This window comes from Halichoerus grypus, chromosome 3, assembly GCF_964656455.1.
Source record: "Halichoerus grypus chromosome 3, mHalGry1.hap1.1, whole genome shotgun sequence".
Taxonomy (NCBI): Eukaryota; Metazoa; Chordata; class Mammalia; order Carnivora; family Phocidae; genus Halichoerus; species Halichoerus grypus.
In genome coordinates this window covers 12,051,706-12,075,173 of record NC_135714.1, presented here as the reverse complement: position 1 = coordinate 12,075,173, position 23,468 = coordinate 12,051,706, and the positions used below count along the sequence as shown (strand labels likewise).

The 23,468-nt window shown below is 44.5% G+C and overlaps 1 protein-coding gene across 6 annotated transcripts in view; it reads left to right on the top strand.

The window, feature by feature from the left end:
• PROM1 (prominin 1) overlaps nucleotides 1–23,468 on the top strand; it is a 107,747-nt gene that overhangs the window by 41,393 nt on the left and 42,886 nt on the right. For all 6 annotated transcript variants that reach the window (XM_036074800.2, XM_078068415.1, XM_036074798.2 and 3 more), the window contains 3 exons: nucleotides 4,280–4,335; nucleotides 13,739–13,944; nucleotides 23,203–23,323. In XM_036074800.2, the coding sequence (XP_035930693.2) occupies nucleotides 4,280–4,335; nucleotides 13,739–13,944; nucleotides 23,203–23,323 (383 nt within the window). The remainder of the gene's footprint in view (nucleotides 1–4,279; nucleotides 4,336–13,738; nucleotides 13,945–23,202; nucleotides 23,324–23,468) is intronic.

Genomic DNA, 23,468 nt, shown 5'->3' with positions numbered 1-23,468 from the left:
GCAGCGTCAATACCACAAACAGTTCTGAAACCCCGGAACTTTCCGGGGATGCAGGCCATCCAGAGATGAGGATAGTCTCCCCTGGAAGCCTTTAAGGAGCTGGCCAGGAAGACAGAGGCGAACACAAAGGATTGCAGTGCAGCAGAATCACCAAGCAGGGGTGGCAGGGGCTCGGGGAGCAGAAGTGGGACCCCGGGTCTTCCACATGCTTTCTGAGATGGACCACAGTCGATACAAAGTTCTCACCAGCAACGAACATGTTAGAACTGAGAGAGAGTTTCCTAGCGTGGGGCTTCCTGAGTTCCCACATGAGGCTTGAGCCGCAGTGTTAATGCCAGGGCTTTACAGATAAAGACGCTGGGCTATATACTGCCGGCTTTCCCGTGTTCATTTACCTGGATTAAAAGCCACTTAGAGATGCACAGGGAAGGCAAAGGGAACATGGATATTGTGGATGCTCATTTTGTGTTCTCGTTGGACAGGGTGCACTGGGAGGTCAGGGCCACGCGTGGCCCCCGAGCACTTGAACGGTAGCTAACCTGGCCCAAGATGTACTGACGTGCATCTTACACCCTGAACACTTAGTTCAGGTTCAGACCCTGAGCACTTAGTGTGAAAAGAAGGCTGTGAAGTAGCTCAGTAATATTTTTATATCGATTGCATATAGGAATGACAATATATCGCATGTATCTGGGTTAAGCACAACATATTATTAAAATTAAGTTAAAATAATCACCTGTTTCTTTTTCACTTTTTAAATATGGCTACTAGGAAATTTGAAATGACTTGTATGGCTTGTCATAGATTTCTCTTAGGCTGTGCTGCTCTAAACCAGGGGGAGGGAGAACATCCCTGCTCCAAAGCCTCGGACCCGCTTTGGCAGAGAGGCAAGGCGAGCTGGCAGACAAAGGACAGGGTTGAGCTGTCAGTAAGGAGTGCCCCTTGGTGTAGCTGGGACCGTTCCTCGACACCTGGGACCACCAGGATCCCAGGAACTTGGGAGAGTCCTCCAGCCAACTGACAGGATCGTCGGTTGGACATTGGAAGACTGTCACTGTCCCACTGAGGCTGTGGCCAACACATGACCCACGACCCACGTGTGTCATATCTGCCTGCCTCCACGGAGCTCTGTTAGGGAAGCACCTGCTACATGTGTTATTGATAGAACCGGTTAACGTGGAGCGAGAATGATGTGGTAAAATCCTGCGTCTGTCAACTGCACAGATACAAAAGTTGCAAAATTCTAATTTTTGCTTCAATGCTCTAATTTTATCACTGGCAACAAGTCCTGTCAGCCGCTTTCTTGAAGTTGCGGGCTCCACTCCCTCCATGTTAGAGGAAATGTCTACGAGATAGTCAAGCCCGGATAACCACGGTTTCTTTCTTTTGAGCGAAAACAGTGCTCTGTGAGGCCCGTGGGGGTTGTAGCTCCCAACTCAAAACGAGGACCCAGTACTCTTTCTGGAGACAGCTGGATACGGGGGTGTGTAGCAGGAGTGCCTTAAATATACTTCTGTTACTCACAGGTTGAGATCTGATAAAATCACCATTTTGCAATGCTTCACCAAGATTCTTCTGACGTGTAGCAGGGCTTTTTTTTTTTTTTTAAGATTTTATTTATTTATTTGAGAGAGAGAGAATGAGATAGAGAGAGAGCACATGAGAGGGGGGAGGGTCAGAGAGAGAAGCAGACTCCCTGCCGAGCAGGGAGCCTGATGCGGGACTCGATCCAGGGACTCCAGGATCATGACCTGAGCCGAAGGCAGTCGCTTAACCAACTGAGCCACCCAGGCGCCCCTGACGTGTAGCAGGGCTTTCTATCTTCCTCGAGTTCATGGCAGCGCCGAACACAGCGAACACTGTGTGACTTGTGCCCAATCAGTACAACCTTCTCCACCACTGCTTTGTACCCTGAGTACAAATGCCAACACAGAGAGACGGCAAATAACGTCTTCTGCTTCCACCTCGTGGGCACCCTGAGCAGATCTTGAGGATTCCAGGATTCCTGGGGGGGTGGGGGGTTCACGGCCACATGTGCAGATCTGCCCACTTAGGCCAGTGAGGATCCATCTCTCTGGGGCCACTTCCCTAGTCAGTGTGACCCGAGAGGACAGAGGGGGCAGCTCCCCCGAAGAAATCCTACGTTTTCATTTGGGTTGGTTGGTTTGGGTTTATAAAGACGAGAAAAGTAGATGGGTACTGTGTGGCCAGACTAACATAATCTCACTTATCTCACTTGGCCCGAAGCAGTCCTTTGAGGGTGGGGACTGACATCATCCTGATTTGCAGATGAGGATGCTTGTGGCAGTTAATTCTTCACCCAGGATTAGACCCCCAGAAAGTCGTGGAGCTTGGACTCCATCCCAACTCTTACCTAGACCAAGATCCCCAAATGCAACACATGAACATCACCTGTGTCATTAAATATATTTTAATAAATGGATGATTTCCAATTTAAAAAACATCATCTGTGGACCCTTACATCCGATGAAATCTAGAACAGAAACCTAATCTATAAAATAAACCAAAAAGGGGCACCTGGGTGGCTCGGTCGATTGAGCGACCAACTCTTGATTTCAGCTCAGGTCATGATCTCATGGTCGTGGGATGGAGACCGGAGTCAGGCTTCGCACCCAACAGGGAGTCTGCTTAAGGATTCTCTCTCTCGGGCCCCTAGGTGGCTCAGTTGGTTAAGTGACTGCCTTCTGCTCAGGTCATGATCCCGGGGTCCTGGGATCAAGTCCCGCATCGGACTCCCCCTGCTCTTTCGGGAGCCTGCTTCTCCCTCTCCCTCTGCCTGCCACTTCCCCTGCTTGTGCTCTCTCTCTCTCTCTCTCTGACAGAGAAATAAATAAAATTAAAAAAAAAAAAAAAAAAGGATTCTCTTTCTCCCTCTGCCCCTCCCCCCATGCTCTCTTTCTCTCTCTCAAATAAATAAGTCTTAAAAACAAACAAAACAAAGCAAAGTGACTAGTTCAAGGTGGGGGGAGATCCCTGATGTCCCTTGGAGAAATAACTAGTGTTCCCAGTACCCTAGGGTTAGGGTAGGCACCCCAAACCTTCCAGTATGATCCCTGCTCCTGCAGCACACCCTTTAAAGATCTGCTCCGTTTGGGCTGTTCTATGAAGGTGGGAAGTTGTTTTCCAGAAAGCCCTGCGGGGAGGTGGCTGGCTTTGTCTCCCTGCATGTAAATCTGAACTTCTCGCTTTAAAAAAGGATTCACAACAGGGTTTCCTTTGCCCCCCTTGTAGTACACTTTAGAAGTGATCAGTACGGAAACAACCATAGCACTGCAGAAGCTCATTGCTGGGGTCAATTACAGTGTGGAGCATGGGAAGGACCGTGGAGCAGAGAGAGGAAGACCCACCTGGGCCTCGCTCTGGCCTCCTCACACATCACAGGCTTTGGTCAAGTTGTCCTCTCTGGCAGGGCCTCAGTTGCTTCATATCATGACTAGATTGGTGAGTCAGAATAAGAGACGAATCTTCACCTATGTAAGAATTAGGAAGTGCCCAAAATGAACATGCAGGGGAAAAAATCCCATTTTGTGTATTATTTCAGGTTTTCATGCGCTGCTTGGAGATGGGGAGGGAGGGGTGTTTCATGTGAAGAACTGCTGGATTAAGTTAATTGTAAGATTCCTTTTATTTGTAAAATATTATGTAACTATGGAATGATTAAAGAATGAATTGCATCTGTGTTTCCAAATTTAAGAGTGAGCAGTGTCACGTTTTATCAGTAATTATTAATGACGTGTATGTTGGTAAATATTAAATGAGCAATTGAAAACTCTTAAAAATGGCAGCCCTCTAATTCTGCCACCAGCAAAATATTAAGTCAAAAATACTTGTCTTCCATTCTTTGCTTCTGGCTTGAGCCTCATTAGCTCAATTATTTACCTACATTAAGAAATAGGAATAAAATTGGGGTGCCCGGGTGGCTCAGTTGGTTGAGCATCTGACTCGATTTTGGCTCAGGTCATGATGCCAGGGTGCTGGGATGGAGCCCTGCACCGGGCTCCCCTCTCATCTATGAGTCTGTTAGGAGATTCTCTCCCCCTCGCTCCCTTTGCCCCTCCCCCTGCTTATGCAGTCTCTCTCTCTCTCTCTCTAAAATAAATACATTTTTTTAAAAAAAGAAATAGGAATAAAATTATAAGAATACTACATAGAGGTACAATAATGTGTGAGTATATATAGACCTTATTTCCTAAATATGCATTTTGTATTTTTACTGAAAAAGTAATCTTGCTATTCTTTTGTGGCTTTTTTTCCTCAGATATTTTAAGAAAAATTCTACAAAAGAAGTTTGACTTCTCAACTGAGTATGAGAAGGTAATTTTTATTGATATATTTGTTATGAAAATAAGTATGTACAAAATTTTGGCTGACTTGGAAGTAAATCTTTAAGCAATCATTAATCTGTGAAATCTGTAATTGTTTTTTGACTAAGAACTTTTATGGAATATTGAAGCACTGTATAAATCCCATTTGAAGCAACTTATAAACTCCATATGAGCAAAAGCAGAAATTCCAAAAGTAGGATTTGAAGAAACATTCACCTTTCAAGGTGTATGTTATTTAAAAACCGAAATTTCCTTAAGGGAAGCATTACGGTACTTTTTTAGCTAAGGGAAAAGAACTCACTAACTGAGAAGAATTGTTTGAGCATTTCTAGAAATAGGGATGTGTACTTGGTTTTAAAATATAGTTTGTTGAAAAGCAGCTTCACATTTGAACAGGTTCATTGAGAGCTTTGTGTGTGCACTTGCCCTGGCTAGAGATAAGGAAAATAGCCCTTGGTCTCGGGAGGCGTACCAAATTGTTTAAGGAAGAAGAAGGAGAAGAAGGGAATACGTAGATTTATTAGTAACATGCAGAGGAACGTAGATGAAAATAATTAAATCTGACCGGAAGCTCTTCCATAAGGAGGTGACTGGGGGGCTTGTGGTAAAAAAGGATAATAAGCAGGGCTGGAGCAGGTAGGGAGGTGGCTTTGCTGGCCTCCCAGGCTTCGGGGACCAGGTGAGCCGCAAGGACAAGGTGTGAAAGAGGGGAGGAGAGGAAGGAGAGGTGAGCTGGGACCCTGAACGCTCGCGAATACGAGTGGACGGTATTTTCACAAAGTATTAAAGGACCTTGTGTGTCTCTACTTGACACCAAGGTGCAGCTCTGCTCATTCACTCCGTGTGCCTCTATGATCGCCTAGCTGAACAGAAGAGGGATTCTTTTGATTTTGGTTGACTGCGAGTGTGGGTTGCCAGTGAAACAGACAAATGTTTGTTGCATTGAATGTTAGGGTAATAAAAAATATACATATAGTTGCATCTGTTTGTCAGGCTCTTCGTCCTGCAGGATTAGGCACTTTGCTCTCTCCTTCCCTGGCATGGAGGTCATTATCAAGAGAACAATAAAAGCAGACATATGGTGGACATCCTTGAACGGCCAGCCACAGCAAATGCGAATGACAGTGTTCCCAGTGGGCGTGGGGGGCAATGTATGGGGAGGGCGTGAACTCCCGCCCAGTGAATGGTTACCTCAGATGCTGTGCTTGCCATGCCTCCTAGTCTCAATTTGCAATACGACGATACTCAAGAGAAAACAAACACAGAAGCCAAAGAGGAAAGCCTTATCTAAAAACCATTTACGTGTATAAATGGTGATGAGCCAGTTTCTCCTAGTGCTCATGGCCTTCCCTAGTACCGTGGAAAGCATTTTCATTATTAAATGCCACTGGCATCATGTGTCTCCCGAACACAAGGGCCCACATCTGCCTGCCTCCCTGGGCAGAACCAAGTTACAGTTGCTTTTATATCAATATTGACAATTCGCAGGCCATCAGCAGCCTGGCCTGAATGCCAACTAGTTCTGCCAAGGAGTGGGTGGGGGCAGTGTGCTTCACCTGGCCCAGGCCTTGGAGGATGGGGTCCTGAGACCCTGAGGTCACTCTGAGCAGCTGGGCAAGTAGGAGCCGGTGTTGGGCTGCCACTCTCCAGGGCAGGATTCTTAGCTGGGCAAGTCCTTTGTGACGGGCTTCGTATTCGATTTGGAGTAAAACTGGGCATCTCCCTAGTGCCTGATTTCCTCTCCACCTCAGGGGCCTTTGTAGATGAACAAAATCCATTGGCACGGGGGTGAAGTGGAGAGAGGAGACAGAACTGAGCCCTCGTGAATGACCTGAATCCTCCCCCACATGTGGGACTGGGTCCTGTTTTCCATGGCTGTCCGAGGAAGAGGGATTCGGGGAGGCGAAGACTCCAGAGAAGCCAGGCACCTTGGGAGGGGAGCTCTCTGACTGGCTTTAGTTTGATGTATGCTGGGTGTGTTGGGTTACAGTCCTCCCCAGCAGATCAGGAGTCAAGGACTTGGGCGTTGCAGGGAACACCGGCTGGGAAGTGGGGAGATAATACAAGGGAGGGAGGGTGGCCTGTAAAAGGTGTGGCCTGACTGGAGCGTCATCCTATAGAATTGCTGGGGAAACGGTGCCAACCACCAGTGTCCGAATTAGCCCACGGGAAGGGTGAGGAAGCTGAGGTATCCAGACACCGAGACTGAAGGCGCACAGGTTAAGGGCTGTGTGGGAGTGGGGGAAAGGGTTCACCCCTAAGCACTTCTGACCTTCCATGGTTCCAGACAAGGCCTTCCAGTGCAGAGTTAAAGATGCCAGGGGCTAGAAGTTCAAGGAGGCACAGGGGAATGACCGAGGCCTGAGGGAGGTTGGGGGGAGGGCCACCAACAGCATCTTCTGCACTGACCGGTGCCCACGGGCCCTCTAATTCACGCAGTCACACAGCTAAGGTCTGGCCAGGCGAGTGGGCCTGAGGAGCCTTTTCAGCTATCTTTGTCCCCAGCTGAGCATTTCCTCCTCCCGTGAGCCCTCAGATGGTGGTGGAGCCTCTGAGGCAGTGACCTTCCCGCTGGGCGCTTTCAGTGAACTCTCTCCATAAGGAGGTTCAGAAGCATTCAGCAGACCTTTTGTTCCAAGGGCTGGGCCTAACTTTGGAAGGGAAATAGGACTCGCTTTGACAGACCTGCCTCCTTTTTATGCTTCAACTGAAAGTTAAAGGTAGTGCTTTAGGATCCTTGGCCCCTCTCCTCCTTGACATTTTTTCTTTTACTTCTCTCTTTTGTTTTATGTATTCATTTTATCACTGTTGACAGAGTGCTGACTAGGAACAAGGCACGGTAGGGCGACAAACATGTGAAAGTTGGTGGAAGGGAGGTTATGGGATAAGAAATAAACATGGATGTTATGAACCGATTTGCCCCCAATTCATACGTTGAAGTCCTAATCCCCAGCGCCTGGTGTGGGATTGTATTTAGAGATAGTGTTGTTAAAAAGGTAATTAATTTTAAATGGGGTCATTAGTGGGTCCTAATCCAGTCTGACTGGTATCCTTATAAGAAGAAGAGATTAGGACACACACAAGACCGCGTAAGGACAGAGGGAGAAGACAGCCATCTGCAAGCCAAGGAGAGAGGCCTCAGAAGACACCAACCCTGCCTACACCTTGATCTGAGACTCCCAGCCCCCAGAACTGTAAGGAAATCCCTTTCTGCTGTTCAAGCCCTCTGGCCTGTGGCGCTCTGTCATGGCGGCCCCGGCAGACCAGTGCGGTTGACAGCTGGACTGTGAGGTGGAGGGCGATTCGCATCATGGAAGAAGTTCTGATAAAGGACCGTGAACGCTCAGAGGAGGGGGATTGTTGTTGCACCTGGGAAATCAGGAAAAGACTCCACGGTAGGGCTGCATTTGAACTGAGATGTCAAAAGCATGTAGAGTAGATGAGAAATACAGCCTCACTTCTGTTCATGAGCACTTGGCTGAAGGCGCAAAGCTGCTTCATTGCTTCATTGCTTCTGAAGCATAGACTGGGTCATCGCCCTCTCTGTAATACTAATTCTTGTCCACCCTGGGCCCACACTGGCTGAGGATGCTGACATTGTTTCTCATCCTCACAATGACACCTGTCCGAGGCAGAAGTATCTGCGCCGTGCATGCCAGAAAATCCTGCACTCAGAGAGGCTGGGGAACTTGCCCAAGATCACCCAGTGACTAAAGGCTAAAACTGGGATTCGTACCCAGACGAGTCTAACTCCTAACTGACAAGCACATCACCAACAAAAATTAGGCCTCAACGCCGGCCACTGGACTGTAGTCCTAAAATGACTAATTTGGAAGATGCAGCTCATGTGAGTATTCTGGGCTGTATAGAGAGACTGACAGCCTCCATGCGGTGCCTTCTACCCATTAAGCCACAAACTGTGACAGTGGGTAATCATCCCTGGGAAGAAGTGGTCCGGCAGAAATGGAAATCCAGGAGGGGACTAGGATTTGGAATTATGGAGCCATGAGGGAAGCGGAGAACCAGGCAGATGAAGCTATGGAAATCCAAGCAACGACTCTAATAACCCCAGGTTCCTAGCATCTCTATAGCATGTGCTTGGAGGTGGGTGCCCTTGTTCATGACTTACAAGTATTACTCAGTTTGGTCTTCCCAGGAATAGTCTGTCCTCACCACAGACGTGAAGGTAGAGGTTACATGGGCAACTCGCACCTGAGTGCGTTCCCTTGGGAATCAGCGTGGGTGAGCCCCTTCCTAGAGTCTCTGGCTGCCTGAAAACCAATGGAAACAGCATTCCATCACCCTCCTCCCAGCTCACATGGGCCTTCCGCAGAGAGAGCCTCTTAGCTGAGTTCATCAAGCAGCGGCTCCTCAATTAAATAAAAGGACACAGTCCCTGTCTTCAAAGAATGCATAGTTTGGGGCAGCTTAGGTAGATGATTATGATTGGTACCAACCCTAAGTACCACCCGCACCTCTAGAAATTTTTCCAGGGGACAGTTCTCCCAGCAGCACCCCCCACCGCCACCTCTATCTTTTCATTCTGTGCATCCCTGTCCGTAGGAGTGGCCCGCTTCTTTGGGATGACCTCCTGGATTCCTTTTCTTGTGGTCATGGTCCATCTCCACGTCAGCTTCTTGGTTGGCTGCTCTTCCTCATTCATGTCATCCCTCAGTTCTTACCTTTCCCTTTCTTGAAGCTTCCTCTGGCGGCAGGTGCTGGGCCGGGGCCTCGTCCCTGCTGCCTTTCATGACCTCACTAGTGCTAACAGTCATTGGATATGGATTTGGCACTTAGGAAATGGCAGGTCATCATTCCAGGTGGGTGTGTGGTGTTTGCAACCCACCCTACGTGTCTGCGAAAGGTAAGTGAATGAGTTCCTTGTTTCCTGCCCCCCAGGGGGACGTGGCATGCTGCCTATAAGAACACACTGTCCTTTCCAAGTAAGGAAATTACCTTCTAGAGATCTCAGAAGCATTTAAGAGAGCAAGCAGTGCAACGACCCATGATCAGGGTCGTTGTCTGAGGCTTGTTGGAGGTGAGAGATGAGAATAATGTTAACATGCATTGATTATTTCTACTTCTGATGATGAGGAGGAGGAGGATGATAATGATGACTGAGCATTACTCTGGGAGGCCAGGTCCTAAGCACTTCACATGTAGTAACTTATTTAATATATAGTAAATAGTATATGTAAAGTGCTTAGAACAGAATAATGCACAAAACCATGTTGCTGCTCACTGTTTTCTCTTGTTCTCTTTGCAAAAACTGCATAAAATAGGATCTCTGCTTATCCCCGTTCTGTTAGTAAGGTAACGAAGGCTCAGAGTAGCATTGGCAACAAGACCCAGGCCCGTCCCCCAGAGATTCTGATGTAGTTGGTCAGGGCTGGCTGGTTATTGGTATTTTTCAAGAGGTCCCCGGGTGATGATAATGGGTAATTAACTGGAGTGGGGAACCACAGACACAAAGCCATACAGCAGGATTCAAACTGCTGCATTGCATGAAAATAACTTTAGACCTGTGTGACAGCCAGCATGAACGGGGAAAAGGTGAAGATGTACCCAGCTGCACTGTGGAGTTTGCTGGTACCCCAGCAAATATATCAGACCAGACCGACCCCTCAGCGGTAAAATTAAACACAAAAGAATCAGCTGATGGTGGTAGTTTACAGGTCGTTCTGCCCCGGGGCTCAGCCCAGCACGACCAGCCCTAGAGCTGAGAGCAGGTTTCCGAAACCCACCTGATCATAGCCAAGACACGGGGCTTGCTTTCAAGACAGATGCCTGGGTTTACCCAAATCTCCTGATACCCACTCTAGGGGAGGAACTGGAAGCCAGTATTTAGTATGAGGTGCTATGAGGTGGTTATGGTAGTAAGTTTGGGAGGCAACAAGCCTGTGGGGCCCACGCCCAGGGTCATTCAAGGTGCCCCATGTGACCCTGGGGGCATGTGTAGCTGAGCTGCCCACTCCAACACGTTGGATGCCTCATTTAAAAGTTACTAGTATCACAATCATCGTTCTTTCACATCTGTGAAAATCTGCCATCCAAAGCTATAGTTTCCAAATTTAGATTTCCCAGAGTACACTGTTTCAAAAAAGTAATCCAGGGAATGGCATAGAGCCACCCGATTTTATTTTGCCACACAGGGATATTTAAAACCCACCATAGCAACGATATTAACTTTGTCTGCGTTCATATACCTATCACCTCCCTCTCCCCACCAAAAGGACACACTGAGCAAATTTCACTCCATGGGACACTCATTGTATCTTCATTTTTCCTGTTTCACTACGGGGCGGTCCAGCCCTATCTCTGGACCACGATTTTGGAAACTCCCTCACTCAGTTCATCAGTTTCCCTGATTCCAGTTGGGCACCTGTTGCACGCCAAGTCCCGGGGTGGGTGAGAGAATGGTGAGCATGACGTCATGGTTCTTGCTCTCCCCGAGCGAACAGCGGCGCTCAGGCGGTGCTCCCGTGGGAGAGCCCTTCCTTGTGGGGCAGGAGTGGGCTCCAAGGCAGCATGATAAAAGCAAACTCACCCTCGGTTCTCAAGACAGATTTCCAGGAGGACGCAACATCCAGGCAGACTTGAGTTTCATGAGCAGAGCAGTGAAGGGAATGCTGTTCTGGGTGAGGAGGCAGCACCAGGGAGTGGGAGGGAGGAAGGGGGAGCAGGAGACTTCTTCCTAGGAACAGAATGGTCAAGAAGAGCAGGACGTGAAGCCAGGATTAAATAACAGGATCACATGAAGAGGTTTTGAATGAAACATGGTGGGAATCCTTGGAATGCCTTTGAGCAAGAGAATAATGCCATCAGATTGTCAGTTCAGAAAGGACGCTTTGGAAGCCGTTGTTTTGGCTGGGGTTCCAGGCAGCTACTGATCCTCTTTTGTGCGAAGACCACATGGTTAGTGTGTTAAGCACGTGTAACTTTCCCTCTATTCCACCCCCACCCCGCCCCGTCCACAACTGATTAGCATATTGATAAGAACCTTTCAAGAAATCCATATATAAATTTCAGATGTAAATTCCAGACCTGACTCTACCTGAAGGCTGTTTCTCTAATAAACACTCAAGTTGTATGTTCCTGTCTTGTGTGGATCCTCCTCTCACTTGATTTTCTCTGTATGCAATATTAACGTTCCCAGTTGTGGTTAATCGCTCATGTAACTTTTTCTGTTTTCTTGGTGCACGCTGCCTCTGCCTTACTCTCCTCAACTCCTCAACTGCTTTGACTTCCACAGCCAGAAAATGTAGTCTTGACTCTGAAGGTAAAGTCCTTGTTTGCTGTTTCTTGTTGCTCTGTCTAAAGCCAGCAGGTAACGAGATGCTTCTGCCAGGATTTTCTGTTCTTCACTGTCTCTCCGCTGTGGGGGTTTTTAAAGTGGCTTGCTTCATTTTTGTTTATGGAATCATCGTTAATCTTCTCTTTCAGTTTTAGTACTTCGCCAAATAGCGACCCATCTCAGTAAATTTCAATCCTGATCTCCTCCTCCACATCATCCACAGAGCGCCCTGGAGATCCTTATGTTATCAGGAAATCATTTAGGTCCTTGCCAGACCTTGGCCAGACTTCAGCCCAGAAAGGAACTCTTGAAATGACATATCTTGTTCCTGACACTTTTTGACATAATATTGAGTCAGTAGCATTGCAAAGGTTGTATATAAAGTGTGAAATTTGTACTTGGAGCTAAACATAGTGCATTTAGAACATTTCAAAACACCTTCTCTCCTGGGTTTGGGTTCATTGTCTTCCTGGGATTCAGAAAGGATTTTAAATCCCTTTGAAAAGTAATAAATAATTTAGAACATTTGCTGGGAAATGATATTGAAATTGAGAAGAGTTTGGGGTTTCTGAGGCTGGTTTCTCAATTGGCCAATGATGTGGGTCCCCAAGGGCAGGTTACAGGACTCTCTGTGGCCATGGGGTGCGGCCAAGTTTAAGCAGGAGCGTGTACTTGATGAATGCAGCAAAATTCAACCACTTTTTTTTTTTAGCATTTTATCCTTAATATCAAAGAATATTCCATTAATATTCAAGTGCCACGTGCACCTCAATGCTCTGAGGCATTTGCCCACAGAGTTAACTAATATTGATTGACTATTCACTATGTGTTGGGCACTTAGCTCTTGTTTTCACTTTAAATCATTTAATTATCTGACCCTCACAATACAGTTTATGACATTAATGCTAATTCTGGTTTAGGGAACTAGAAGCCCCCTGCTGGACTTTAAAGCAGGTCTTCTGACTCCCAGTTCAGTGCTAAGACCTCCCATTCGCTCCTAGGAGCAACACTTGTGTTTCATTTACTTGGCTCAGCTTGGCTTTATGGAAATGTGAGTAACTGTATACATGCATTGGAATGAACTCAAGTTTTGTGTCATCTGGTTGCATTAATTTTTTTTTTAATCCCAGAATACAGCCCCAGCAGAGATTATGAAAATATATTTAGGTCACATGATCCTATCTCGAAGTTGTGCTAGGTCCTAGGAACAGAGGACTGTCCGAGACATGGGCTACTGAGCCCAGCCTCGCCAGCACGGCATGAGAGGTACCACTTATAAAGGCTACATACTGCACTTGGCACCTTATCACTGATCATACATTCTCTGTAATGTTCCCAATGACATGACCTTACAAGGTATGTATTATTAGTCCCAGCATATGGATGGGGAAACAAAGCGAGTGGCCTGTGATTAACATGTCTGACTCAGAAAGTCTGAGCCTTTTTTCTAAATTTAGATATATTCCAGATTCTTTTGTAACTATGAATTCGTCATGAATTGATCCAATCCAAATTGCTTTGAATCCTTAATAACTTCTACTGGTCCTGTCTTTCTGGTGAAAAATCATCCCGATATGTAGATTATTCATAATGCAAGTATTTCTGCCAAAATGTGTTATACCATTTAAAAACAAACAAAATACCTTTGGGGTTTAAATTCAGCCATTTGCAACTTGACCATGCATTTGGACATTTTACCCTGAGTTGAAAGAAAATAGTAACCACTTGGTTCCATATTCTGGTAACTCAAATTTGCTTCCTCTGTTTCAAGAAGGGCCATCAAGGGACTCCAGGGTGACTCAGTCAGTTAAGCATCTGACTCTTGATTTCGGCTCTGGTCATGACCTCAGGGTCGTGAGATCGAGCCCTGTGTCAGGCTTCATTCGCTAGGCATGGAGCCTGCTTAAGATTCCCTCTCTCCCTCTTCCCCTGCCCTTCCCTTTAAAAAAAAAAAAAGGAGCATCAAGATGGAAATACACACATTAAGATTTAACTCCCGCTGGCAAATAGGTTAAAACAAATGAAACATGCACACTATGGAATGTTCTACTTGTTATTTTGTGTTACAGTATATGCTACTTCTTTTGTTTGTTTGCAGATTATCTACTATGAAATCGGGATTATTATTTGTGCTGTCCTGGGACTGCTCTTTGTCTTTCTGATGCCTCTGGTGGGGTTTTGCTTTGGTTTGTGTCGTTACTGTAACAAGTGTGGTGGAGAAATGCATCAGCGACAGAAGAAAAACGGGACCTTCCTGAGGAAATACTTCACGGTCTCCCTCCTGGTGGTTTGTATATTCATAAGGCAAGTAGCATCTTGGAGGGCAGCGGATTTGTGTTTTGGGTGGATGAGGGGTGGCCCATGTTTTAACTGTTAAGCCCATGAGTTTAAAGCAAGGCAACAACAACACACCCATAAAACAGAAGAGAACAAAAATGCGTGTCTGGGATGGTTCAAAACAGTGTCGCCATCACCAGAAGTTAGCGTGGTAATCAGGCTGCCCTCATTTACATGCTAAGCCAACCCTTTGGTATTTTTTCCTGTTGAAGACAAGCTGGTAAATCTTGGCCTGCAAAAAGTATTTACCTCCCAGAATAGCAGCTCCTGCCTGAAATAGCGGGTTGGACAGGCGGCCTGCGGAAGGCAGAGCATTTGCTAGTTGATTTGTACATTCAAAGGGATCTTGAAGGATAGGTACAGTCCCTGAGCTGGGGAATGTGCGAATATTGTAGAACAGAATTAACTTTCTAATAATAAACCTAGTTTTCTTGAATTTGCAGTTAAGCTGCTACCCTCTCCCGAAGCCTAGAACACGCTTCATGATTTAGAATGTTTCTTCTGCCGTTCCTTCTGCTGCCATAAGTTTTCCAACTGCCTGACAGATCAGTACACTGCTTTTAAGACACCAACATTCTGGGGGCGCCTGGGTGGCTCAGTCGGTTAAGCGTCCAACTCTTGGTTTCGGTTCAGGTCATGGTCTCAGGGTCGGTCGTGAGATTGAGCCCCACGTTGGGCTTCACACTCAGTTCAGAGACTGCTTGGGACCCTCTCTCCCTCTGCCTCTGCCCCTCCACCCCACTCTCTCTCTCTTTCTCAGATAAATAAATCTTAAAAAAAAAAAAAAGACAGTAACATTTTGTCAAGTGCAAATCAGTTTCCTCAGCTGAGCAACATGCTTCACGTGACTGGCCCCCTGGTTGTGATATTTGGTCATGGTTCCACGTCTCCTCATTCATTCAGCCAATGAATGTCCTGACATCTAGCAACAGAACTAAAAGTGCCCACGATGTGAATAATGCTAGGCCCCAAGGAGACACAGAGACAGCGAGGACCGGGAGTCAGCCTCCTCCTCACTATTTTCCCAAGCACTGCGTTTGCTCAGTAGCTGTGAGTAAGATTTTTCGGGTTTTGCTAAATAACTGATATGAGGGAATTTAAGCAGAATTCAGAATTAAACAGAAATTGAGCACAATGAAACAGAACAATTTCAGTTGGCCTCCCAGCTGAAGTTTTAGCTGGAAATCCAAGAAGAAAAGTTCTGCAAGTGTGGCCATTAGCAGGGTCCTGGTAGGATATATGCTGTGGGGTGATGATTCATCGGAATGCACTGTACCTATTGGAAGGGACGGGGCAGCTCTAGACATGCTGAGATGAAACAGTCCCCAGGAGAGATGGGTTGAGAGAAGCAGCTTGCAGACTGTGTATAGAACGTGGCCCCTAAGACAAAAACAAGAAAGGAGAGACACAAACACTTGGTTATATTTGCTTAGAGCATACGTGGTAGGCTTGCCACCTGGCCACAGTGGTGGCCTCTGGGAAGGCAATTTGCCGGTTGTGGAGGGTAGGAAGGAAATCACTTCTCACTGCAGATAGACTTTTTGTCTCTTTAGGAGTATCTACCACGCTCAGGTATTACCTACTGAATTCATTGCACCCCAAATTAAACTTAACCAACCAAAAAAATCTCCCCAAAAACCAAAAGCCAGTGCATTACCACTGATTCCAGGACAATCATCAGGTTTTTTTGTGTGTGTGGGTTTTTTTTTTTTTTTTTGGAAAAAAGACATACTTTTTCTTTTTTTTTTTTTTTTTTAATAAAATCTTTTCCTTTAAGATTTGTATTTATTTATTTGACAGAGACAGAGAGAGACACAGCGAGAGAGGGAACACAAGCAGGGGCAGTGGGAGAGGGAGAAGCAGGCTTCCCGCGGAGCAGGGAGCCCGATGCGGGGCTCGATCCCAGGACCCCGGGATCATGACCTGAGCCGAAGGCAGACGCTTAACGACTGAGCCACCCAGGCGCCCCAAGACATACTTTTTCTGAAAGTAGTTAAATAATAGACCTTACCAGTCTAGGTGCAAACTGGACCCACGTGAATGGGTTGCTAATTTCACACACCCTTTTTTGACCATCAGGGAGGGCTTTTCTGTTTTCTCTTCTCTGTCTCTCTGTCTCTCCAACGCTCTCTTTGTAAATAATTTGAATCTGTTCCTGCACCTTGAATTATGAAAAACAGCTTGCGGTCAGGTCAATGGTAATTTCAGATGTCCCTGACCCTCTGCTTTGTGTTTGAAATACTTTCAGGAATGCACAGACCCCACTCCAGCTGTGGGAGTGGTTACCTCCTCCCCAGCTACCAGAAAAGTGTCAGTTGCTGTCCAAAGACCTGTCAGACCCAGCAGAGATGCTTATGCATTTCTTTTAAGCCTAAAACTTCCATCTTTCATTCATCCCGAGACTTGGACAGCCATGCCTCTCCCTCTCTAGAGGTAAACTCTGGACAGCAAAGATGAGGCTCAGGAGACAAAGTGTCATCTGAAAATACTTGCCCTTAGGGCTTCTTGGTAACTTGATTACTTATTCAGTAAGTTAATAGTTTTCACTTGATATAAATACATGTGCTGTAATTTCAGGAAAACTCTTTGTTGCATGTAGTTACTTATTTACCCAAGTAAATGTTTACATATATAATAATAGACTTCCCATTTTTTTTGAATGAAACACATATTGTGTATTGGGTTCCTATTTTTGGGGGGGGTCCTATTTTTATTTTTATTTATTTTGGGGGGGCTTTTATTTACATATAATTATGTGCCACATGTGTTGTATTTCACCCTGAACTGTTTGAATTATTTACATTATGTTTAAAACGCCACTGGGGCGCTTGGGTGGCTCGTCGGTTAAGCATTTGACTTTGGCTCAGGTCATGATCTCAGGGTCCTGGGATTGAGCCTGGGTGGGGCTCCATGCAGGGCTCCCTGCTCAATAGGGCGTCTGCTTCTCCCTCTCCCTTTGCCCCCCCCCCCCCGCTCATGCTCTCTCTCTCAAATAAATAAAATCTTTAAAAAAATTTTTAAAGTATCAAAATATGTGAACAATAAAGCTACAAAGCCAGAAATAAACTCGGCTTTCATTTATATGTAAAATGAACGCTACAATTTTTTTATTCTTCAAAACTCAGATCCATCAAATAAATTTAGATAAGTTCTTTTTTCTTTCTCTCCCAGGGATATTTTAGTTTAGAAAATTCTTTTAAAAAAGACATGCTGTGATTCTCTATAGTTACATTCAGTTTAGATATGTTTCCCCAGGGGAGCCTGGGTGGCTCAGTCGATTAAGTGTCTGCCTTAGGCTCAGGTCATGATCCCAGGGTACCGGGATGGAGCCCCACATCAGGCTCTCTGCTCAGTGGGGAGTCTGCTTCTCCCTCTCCCTCTGCCTGCTGCTCCCCCTGCTTATGCTTTCTTTCTTTCTCTCTTTGTTTCTCTTTCTGTCAAATAAATAAATAAATAAAAATCTTAAAATTGTATTAAAAAAAAGATATGTTTCCCCACCCAAGTAAAATTTATTAATTTAAAAACCACATCTTCAAATTTCAATATAATTAAAACAAAGTTGATCACCTATTTGAGGCTAAGTGACAATTTAAAACAAATTTTACATAATATATTGAATTTCTATATGAATCATAAATAGCTCTAAAAAAGAGCAGTATTTGAGATTGTTTAGTTTACTTTAAACTCACACTAGAAGTTTAAACTTCTTGGCTTACATTTGTAAATTTGGAGTAGCTATTATGATTTCTTTCTTTTGAAACCTCTAATGGTTTGCAAGTATATTCAACATTATGAGTTGAATAGTAGTTCTATTTTATTTGCAAATAATCAAAACTAGCCAAAAAGAGGGGCGCCAGGGTGGCTCAGTCGGTTAAGCATCTGCCTTCCCCTCAGGTCATGATCTCAGGGTCCTGGGATCGAGTCCTGCATCAGGCTCCGTGCTCAGCGGGGAGTCTGCCTCTCCCTCTGCCCTCCCGCATGCTCAGTCTCTCTCTCTCTATCTCAAATAAATAAACAAAATCTTTAAAAAAAAAAAAAAAACTAGCCACAAAGATTACAGACCTGGGGAAAGCAAAGATTCCTGTTACGATTAGATAGAAAAGAGAAGGAAGTATGTCCACAAAATCATATTAGATAAAATAAGAGGGAGGGGGGACACCTGGGTGGCTCAGTCAGTTCAGCAGTTGAGCATCAGACTCTTCCGTCTCAGGTCATGGTATCAGGGTCATGAGATTGAACACTGCCCTGCATCAGGCCCAGTGCTGGGTGTGAAGTCTACTTAAGATTCTCTCTGCCTCTTCCTCTGCCCCTCTCTCCTGCTCTGACATGTGAGCGCGCTCTCTCTCTCTCTCTCAAAAAAAAGATAACAGGCAAAATAATGTCAACAAAGTAACAAAGTTAGAAGGCAGAAAGAAAAAGAAAAGGAGGTATAGCTTCTGGTTTCGACTGACCTCAACAGAGATTGGATACAACTGATGAATAATCTTTGGATATGATTTTTTTAAAAAACCCTTTGATAAACCCAGAGCAGTCTACTTGCCTTTTATCAGGCTCAACTTCATTTTGTGGCTTTATACTACATTACAGTTAATCCTGAAGTTGGTTGTTTTTTTTGTTTTTGTTTTTTTTTTTTAAAGATTTTATTTATTTGTTTGACACGGACAGCCAGCCAGAGAGGGAACACAAGCAGGGGGAGTGGGAGAGGGAGAAGCAGGGTCCTGGCGGAGCAGGGAGCAGGGAGCCTGACGCGGGGCTCGATCCCAGGACCCGGGGATCATGACCTGAGCCGAGGGCAGACGCTTAACGACTGAGCCATTCATCTTGAGTACTCTTATTTTTCATCCATCATTTTTTTTTCATTTAAAACAAATTAAGTCTTTTTTTTTTTTAATTGAGAAAGGCTTAGTTTGTGGAGGAGAAAGGCCCCCTCATATACATGGAATATATGTAGTCATGTTCTCTCTCTGAGCTTTTCCAAAGGCAGCTGTGGAATGTTTGAATTCACAGACGTTGACATATGTTTATGTAAGTCTGTTTGACCATCAGCAGAAGATTGAATTTCCACCTCTCACTGTAGGCGGTTCCAACAGATGTGTCTGACTCCAGAAAAAGCCAAGTTTCCTCTCCTTTCTTTCCTTTGTGCTTTGGCATTGCTGTGTTTTTCAGAATTCCAAAAAGGTGATGGACAACAACAAAACAGGATCAAACAGCCACCCCTTCATTTTTCCAGTGTATTTCTAAGTTTCTGAGTATAGTAAGTCAGCTTTTGCCAATTGCCACGGTAAAAATTGAATCCCAGTCTCTGTCAGGAAGATGGCTATTTTCAAAATTCTTTTTTTTTTTTTAATTAGGTTTGTGATGATCAATTCCTGGCTTAGAGGCCACAGGGTTCTAGAATAGAAACTGAGCTAACATGCCTGAAAATCATGAGACTTTCTTAATGTGAATGAGAGGGGGATAGTTATTTAACATTAAAATCAAAAAATTATTTTTAAAAAATAAGAGATCAGTTATAGGCTGAAAGCATTTATTTGGCTTTTATTGGCTAATTTCATTAAGTCAGTGGAAATTGGTAGGGAAAAAATTGCTACAAATCTTAAAGGTTTATCTTTAGTCTTTCAAAAGCTTTATTTACTTTTAAGTGTATATGGGAGAAAATTGGCCTGTCCATAATAAAATATAGAAGATGTAAAACTAATATGCCATAAAAATTAAAATTCCTGTCTTCAGCTAAAAATTTCAAGAGATTTTGTTGTACTGCATAAAAACACACATCAAGTGCCAGATTGCTAATAGTCCTTGAAATTTTATTCCCTTTTTGTGTGAGGCAAATTTCCCACAGTGTTCTCCTATTCTAATGGTTGACTGATGGTTGTTTAAAAAAAAAAAAACCAAAAATGTTAATTCGTGTGATTTTTTTTTTTTGCTTAAAAAATGTATTGAATAATAAGGACTTTGTAAATCAAGGGCAACAAAAGCATAACTTCTTTATTCTTTATTTGCGTTTAATAGGAGTTTTAAAGGGTACCTGGGTGGCTCAGTCAGTTAAGCGTCTGACTCTTGATTTCAGCTCAAGTCATGATCTCGGGGGAGTTGGCTTAAGATTCTCTCCCTCTCCTTCTCCCTCTGCCCCTCCCCCACCCATGCGCATGCACTCTCTCTCTCTCTCTCTAAAAGATAAATAAAATAAATCTTAAATAAATAAACAAATAAATAGGAGCTTTAAATTAGGGATCACAAATGGAGTTTGCATAGAATTTAGGTTTTTTTAATTAGTGGGCAATATTTAAAAAGAGAAGATTTTACATAAAAATCCAGATTTCCATTTTTGTGAATAATTGGAAGATCTGGCAATACTGGTCTCACATGATGGTGGCACTTGCTAGACAGAGCATCTCCCCGACCCCCACCTGTGACCTCCCAGCTCCCAGAGGTTCATACCATACACTTGCCCTTTGTGCTTTCTGCCTGCCCGTGTAGGCTTTTGAATTTGCCATCCTTAATTTGAATATGATTTACAATGTGTTATAGGTCTGAAAATTAGCTTTGAAAGTTGCTGAGTTTTATTCCAGAATTCTGTTTGGGACAGTTTGTTTTTTGAAAAAGACCAATGCTTTCATTTTAATTGGATCCATAATTGATTGGCAGAAATGTAGGTCTTTTTAAATACATTGCATTGAAATTCAGTGTTTTATTGCAAAGTTGTATTGCAATTCATTTTACTGATTGATGATATTTTGGGTAAAAGCATTTATTCAGTAAAGGAACAAAGACAGTTTATGGACTAGACACTCCAAACATATGGCTAATCTTCTAAATGGATCAAATGAAACAAAGCCCAGTCCGTAAACCCACTTTCACTGAGCACCCACCATGGACAAGAGACCCATCATTTACCCAAAGTTGACAAAGAAGGAGTTTCCACCTCTTTCTAGGGAAATCAAACATAGGTAGAAATAGGGCAACCGAGAGTATGAAGTGAGAAATAGCCCACCCGAATTTCAGGGAGAGCCCTCTGAGAGTTCAAGGCAAGGAGGTTCTTCTCCCATTCAGTGAAAGCCAAGTGAACTTGGACCTGTTGTTTGTTTTCCAAGTTCATTTTGACTTCCTCTGTGACAAAATGGGTCTGGAGCATGATGAATGACAATGTGGGCTTGCTGGGGAGAGAGAGCAAGGGGCCTCCAGCTTGAAATCCTATGGTGGGCAGGTGTATTCAGGTGGTGGCCCTGACTCATCATGAGATGGAATGTTTGAAATTGGGCAATGCAAATAAACCTCCAGGTGCATTGCTACAAGCCAACTTTTTCTCTTCTTCTGTTCACACTACTCCAAAGTCATTTGGCCTTATTCTGCATGAGCGCATCATTTAATAACTATTATTTTTACAGTATATTGCCTGTCTGGTAAATACCAATGCAGACTTAAGAATGGCAAAGATGGATTGTAAGGTGGTCATTCCAAATGGCACAGACTATTGTTAATGTTCATTTTTTTTTAATTACCATCAACATGAACCCAAACTTCAAAAAAAGGTCTTGGAGGGGCACCTGGGTGGCTCAGTCGGTTAAGCATCTTCCTTTAGCTCAGGTCCTGGGATCAAGTCCTGCATTGGGCTCCCTACTCAGCGGGGAGTCTGCTTCTCCCTCTACCCCTCCACCTGCTTGTGTTCTCTCTCTCTCACGCTCTCTGTTTCTCTCAAATAAATAAATAAAATCTTTAAAAATAAATAAAATTTAAAAAGTTCTTGGAGACCTTGTGGACATCCAGTACCCCCTCTCCTTTACAGGTTGAGAAGTACTTATCCAATTTAATTTTCAGTTTTGCAATACCAGCCGAAGCTCACAGAAGGAAAGTGACTTTCTCAAGCTCCCATAGTGTGAGTTAGGGGCAACAGTGGGATTAGAACCCACGTCTTATGTTCCTACCCTAGGTCACATTCCGTTCCATGGCAACTTGTTAACCATAAGAAATGTTGTTCAACAGTATGTGTTACAGACTTTTTTCGGATTAATTTGGAAAACCTAATGTACCTATGTAATACTGCAATGGGAAAATATGTTTTAAGTGAGACCAGCAATGAGCCAATGCTGCTTGGAATGAATCAGTACTGTAAATAGGGCAAATGATTATCCCCATTTCCCAAGACTGAGGAGTTGCCTGGGAACAAGTTTGCCTATTATTTGCAAAACTTTGTTCTAGAAACCTATCCACACCTTCCATTGGATGGTTACAAACGAACAATTTTGTCATTAATTTCTGTGGGTTAAATACCGTTGTTAGGAGTTTAGGTAATTCCTTGCTGCCATCTAGTGGCCAAATCTAGAAGGGCCTTGGTAATTAACAATTTTCAATGAAACATTTTAACATTGGAAGGCTTTGACACAAAAACAAACCAACTGGTCAAGTTAATTTAAGTCAGGGGATTGTTCGTAACTACTCAACATTAAGAGCCCATAGAGAAGAGTGTCCGTATCTTAAGTGCGTAGGCATCAACTTGCATGATGTGAGCACGTCAATGATGTTATGAAGTTATTAGTCACCCCTCCCCAAATACACTGACTTTTAGCACCATTGGTTTCTTGATTTTGTACATTATATAAAATAAAATTACACAGTATGAGGCTACTGTTTGCAACTTTTCATGTGGCAGTTTAATACTCTAAAGTAACTCATGTTTCTTTTCCACCTGGACAATAAAAAAATAATAAAGACAATTAGAGCAAAAAAATGTTAGGAAGCCCATACCATTCTTATCATTTTGGTATTTTTCCTGATAGTCTTCTTTGGCGGGAGCAGCGGTAAGCACGTGGGGTGTGTTTGTGTATGCGCTGGGCAGGACAGTGTGCACCCACATTCCCGCGTGGGCAGGAATGACGCTCTCTTGCACACACTGCCTTATAAACATTGCTCCTTCTGTTCCCTCCACAATTTAGTGGGAACCTTTTCCATTTATAAGATTCGTATTTAACAGAACAACATATCTTAAATGGCTGTGTGTCTCATGTAAGAGGACTGAGTCCCATGTTGTGGTCCACATGTTGGGTTCTGGGATCTTGGCGGGAAGGCTGCAGCAGTGGGAGAGGGGCAGGTGGGGGGGGAAGGTCCCGCTGTCCTGGGGGCCCCGCTTGGGAGCCCTTCTCCCCTTGCATCTGCTGAGCTGCTCTGCTGGCCAGAAGACCACGGGACACATAGTAAATGCCCTTCCTTCTCTCCCATTTCCGGCAGCGTGGGCATCATCTATGGCTTTGTGGCAAACCACCACCTGAGGACCCAGATCGAAAAGACTCGGGAGTTGGCAAACAGCAACTTCAAAGACTTGAGAACCCTCCTGAATGGAACGCCAGAGGTAAAAACCACAAAGACGCTGGGTGTTTGGGGCCTTCCTGAGTCCCTGTGTATATGTGGAATCTCATTTGGACTTCTAGAAGCCCAGAAAATCAGAGTAGACAGGTGCTACCTTTGAATTTTGTAGATGAAGCAATAAAAGCCCA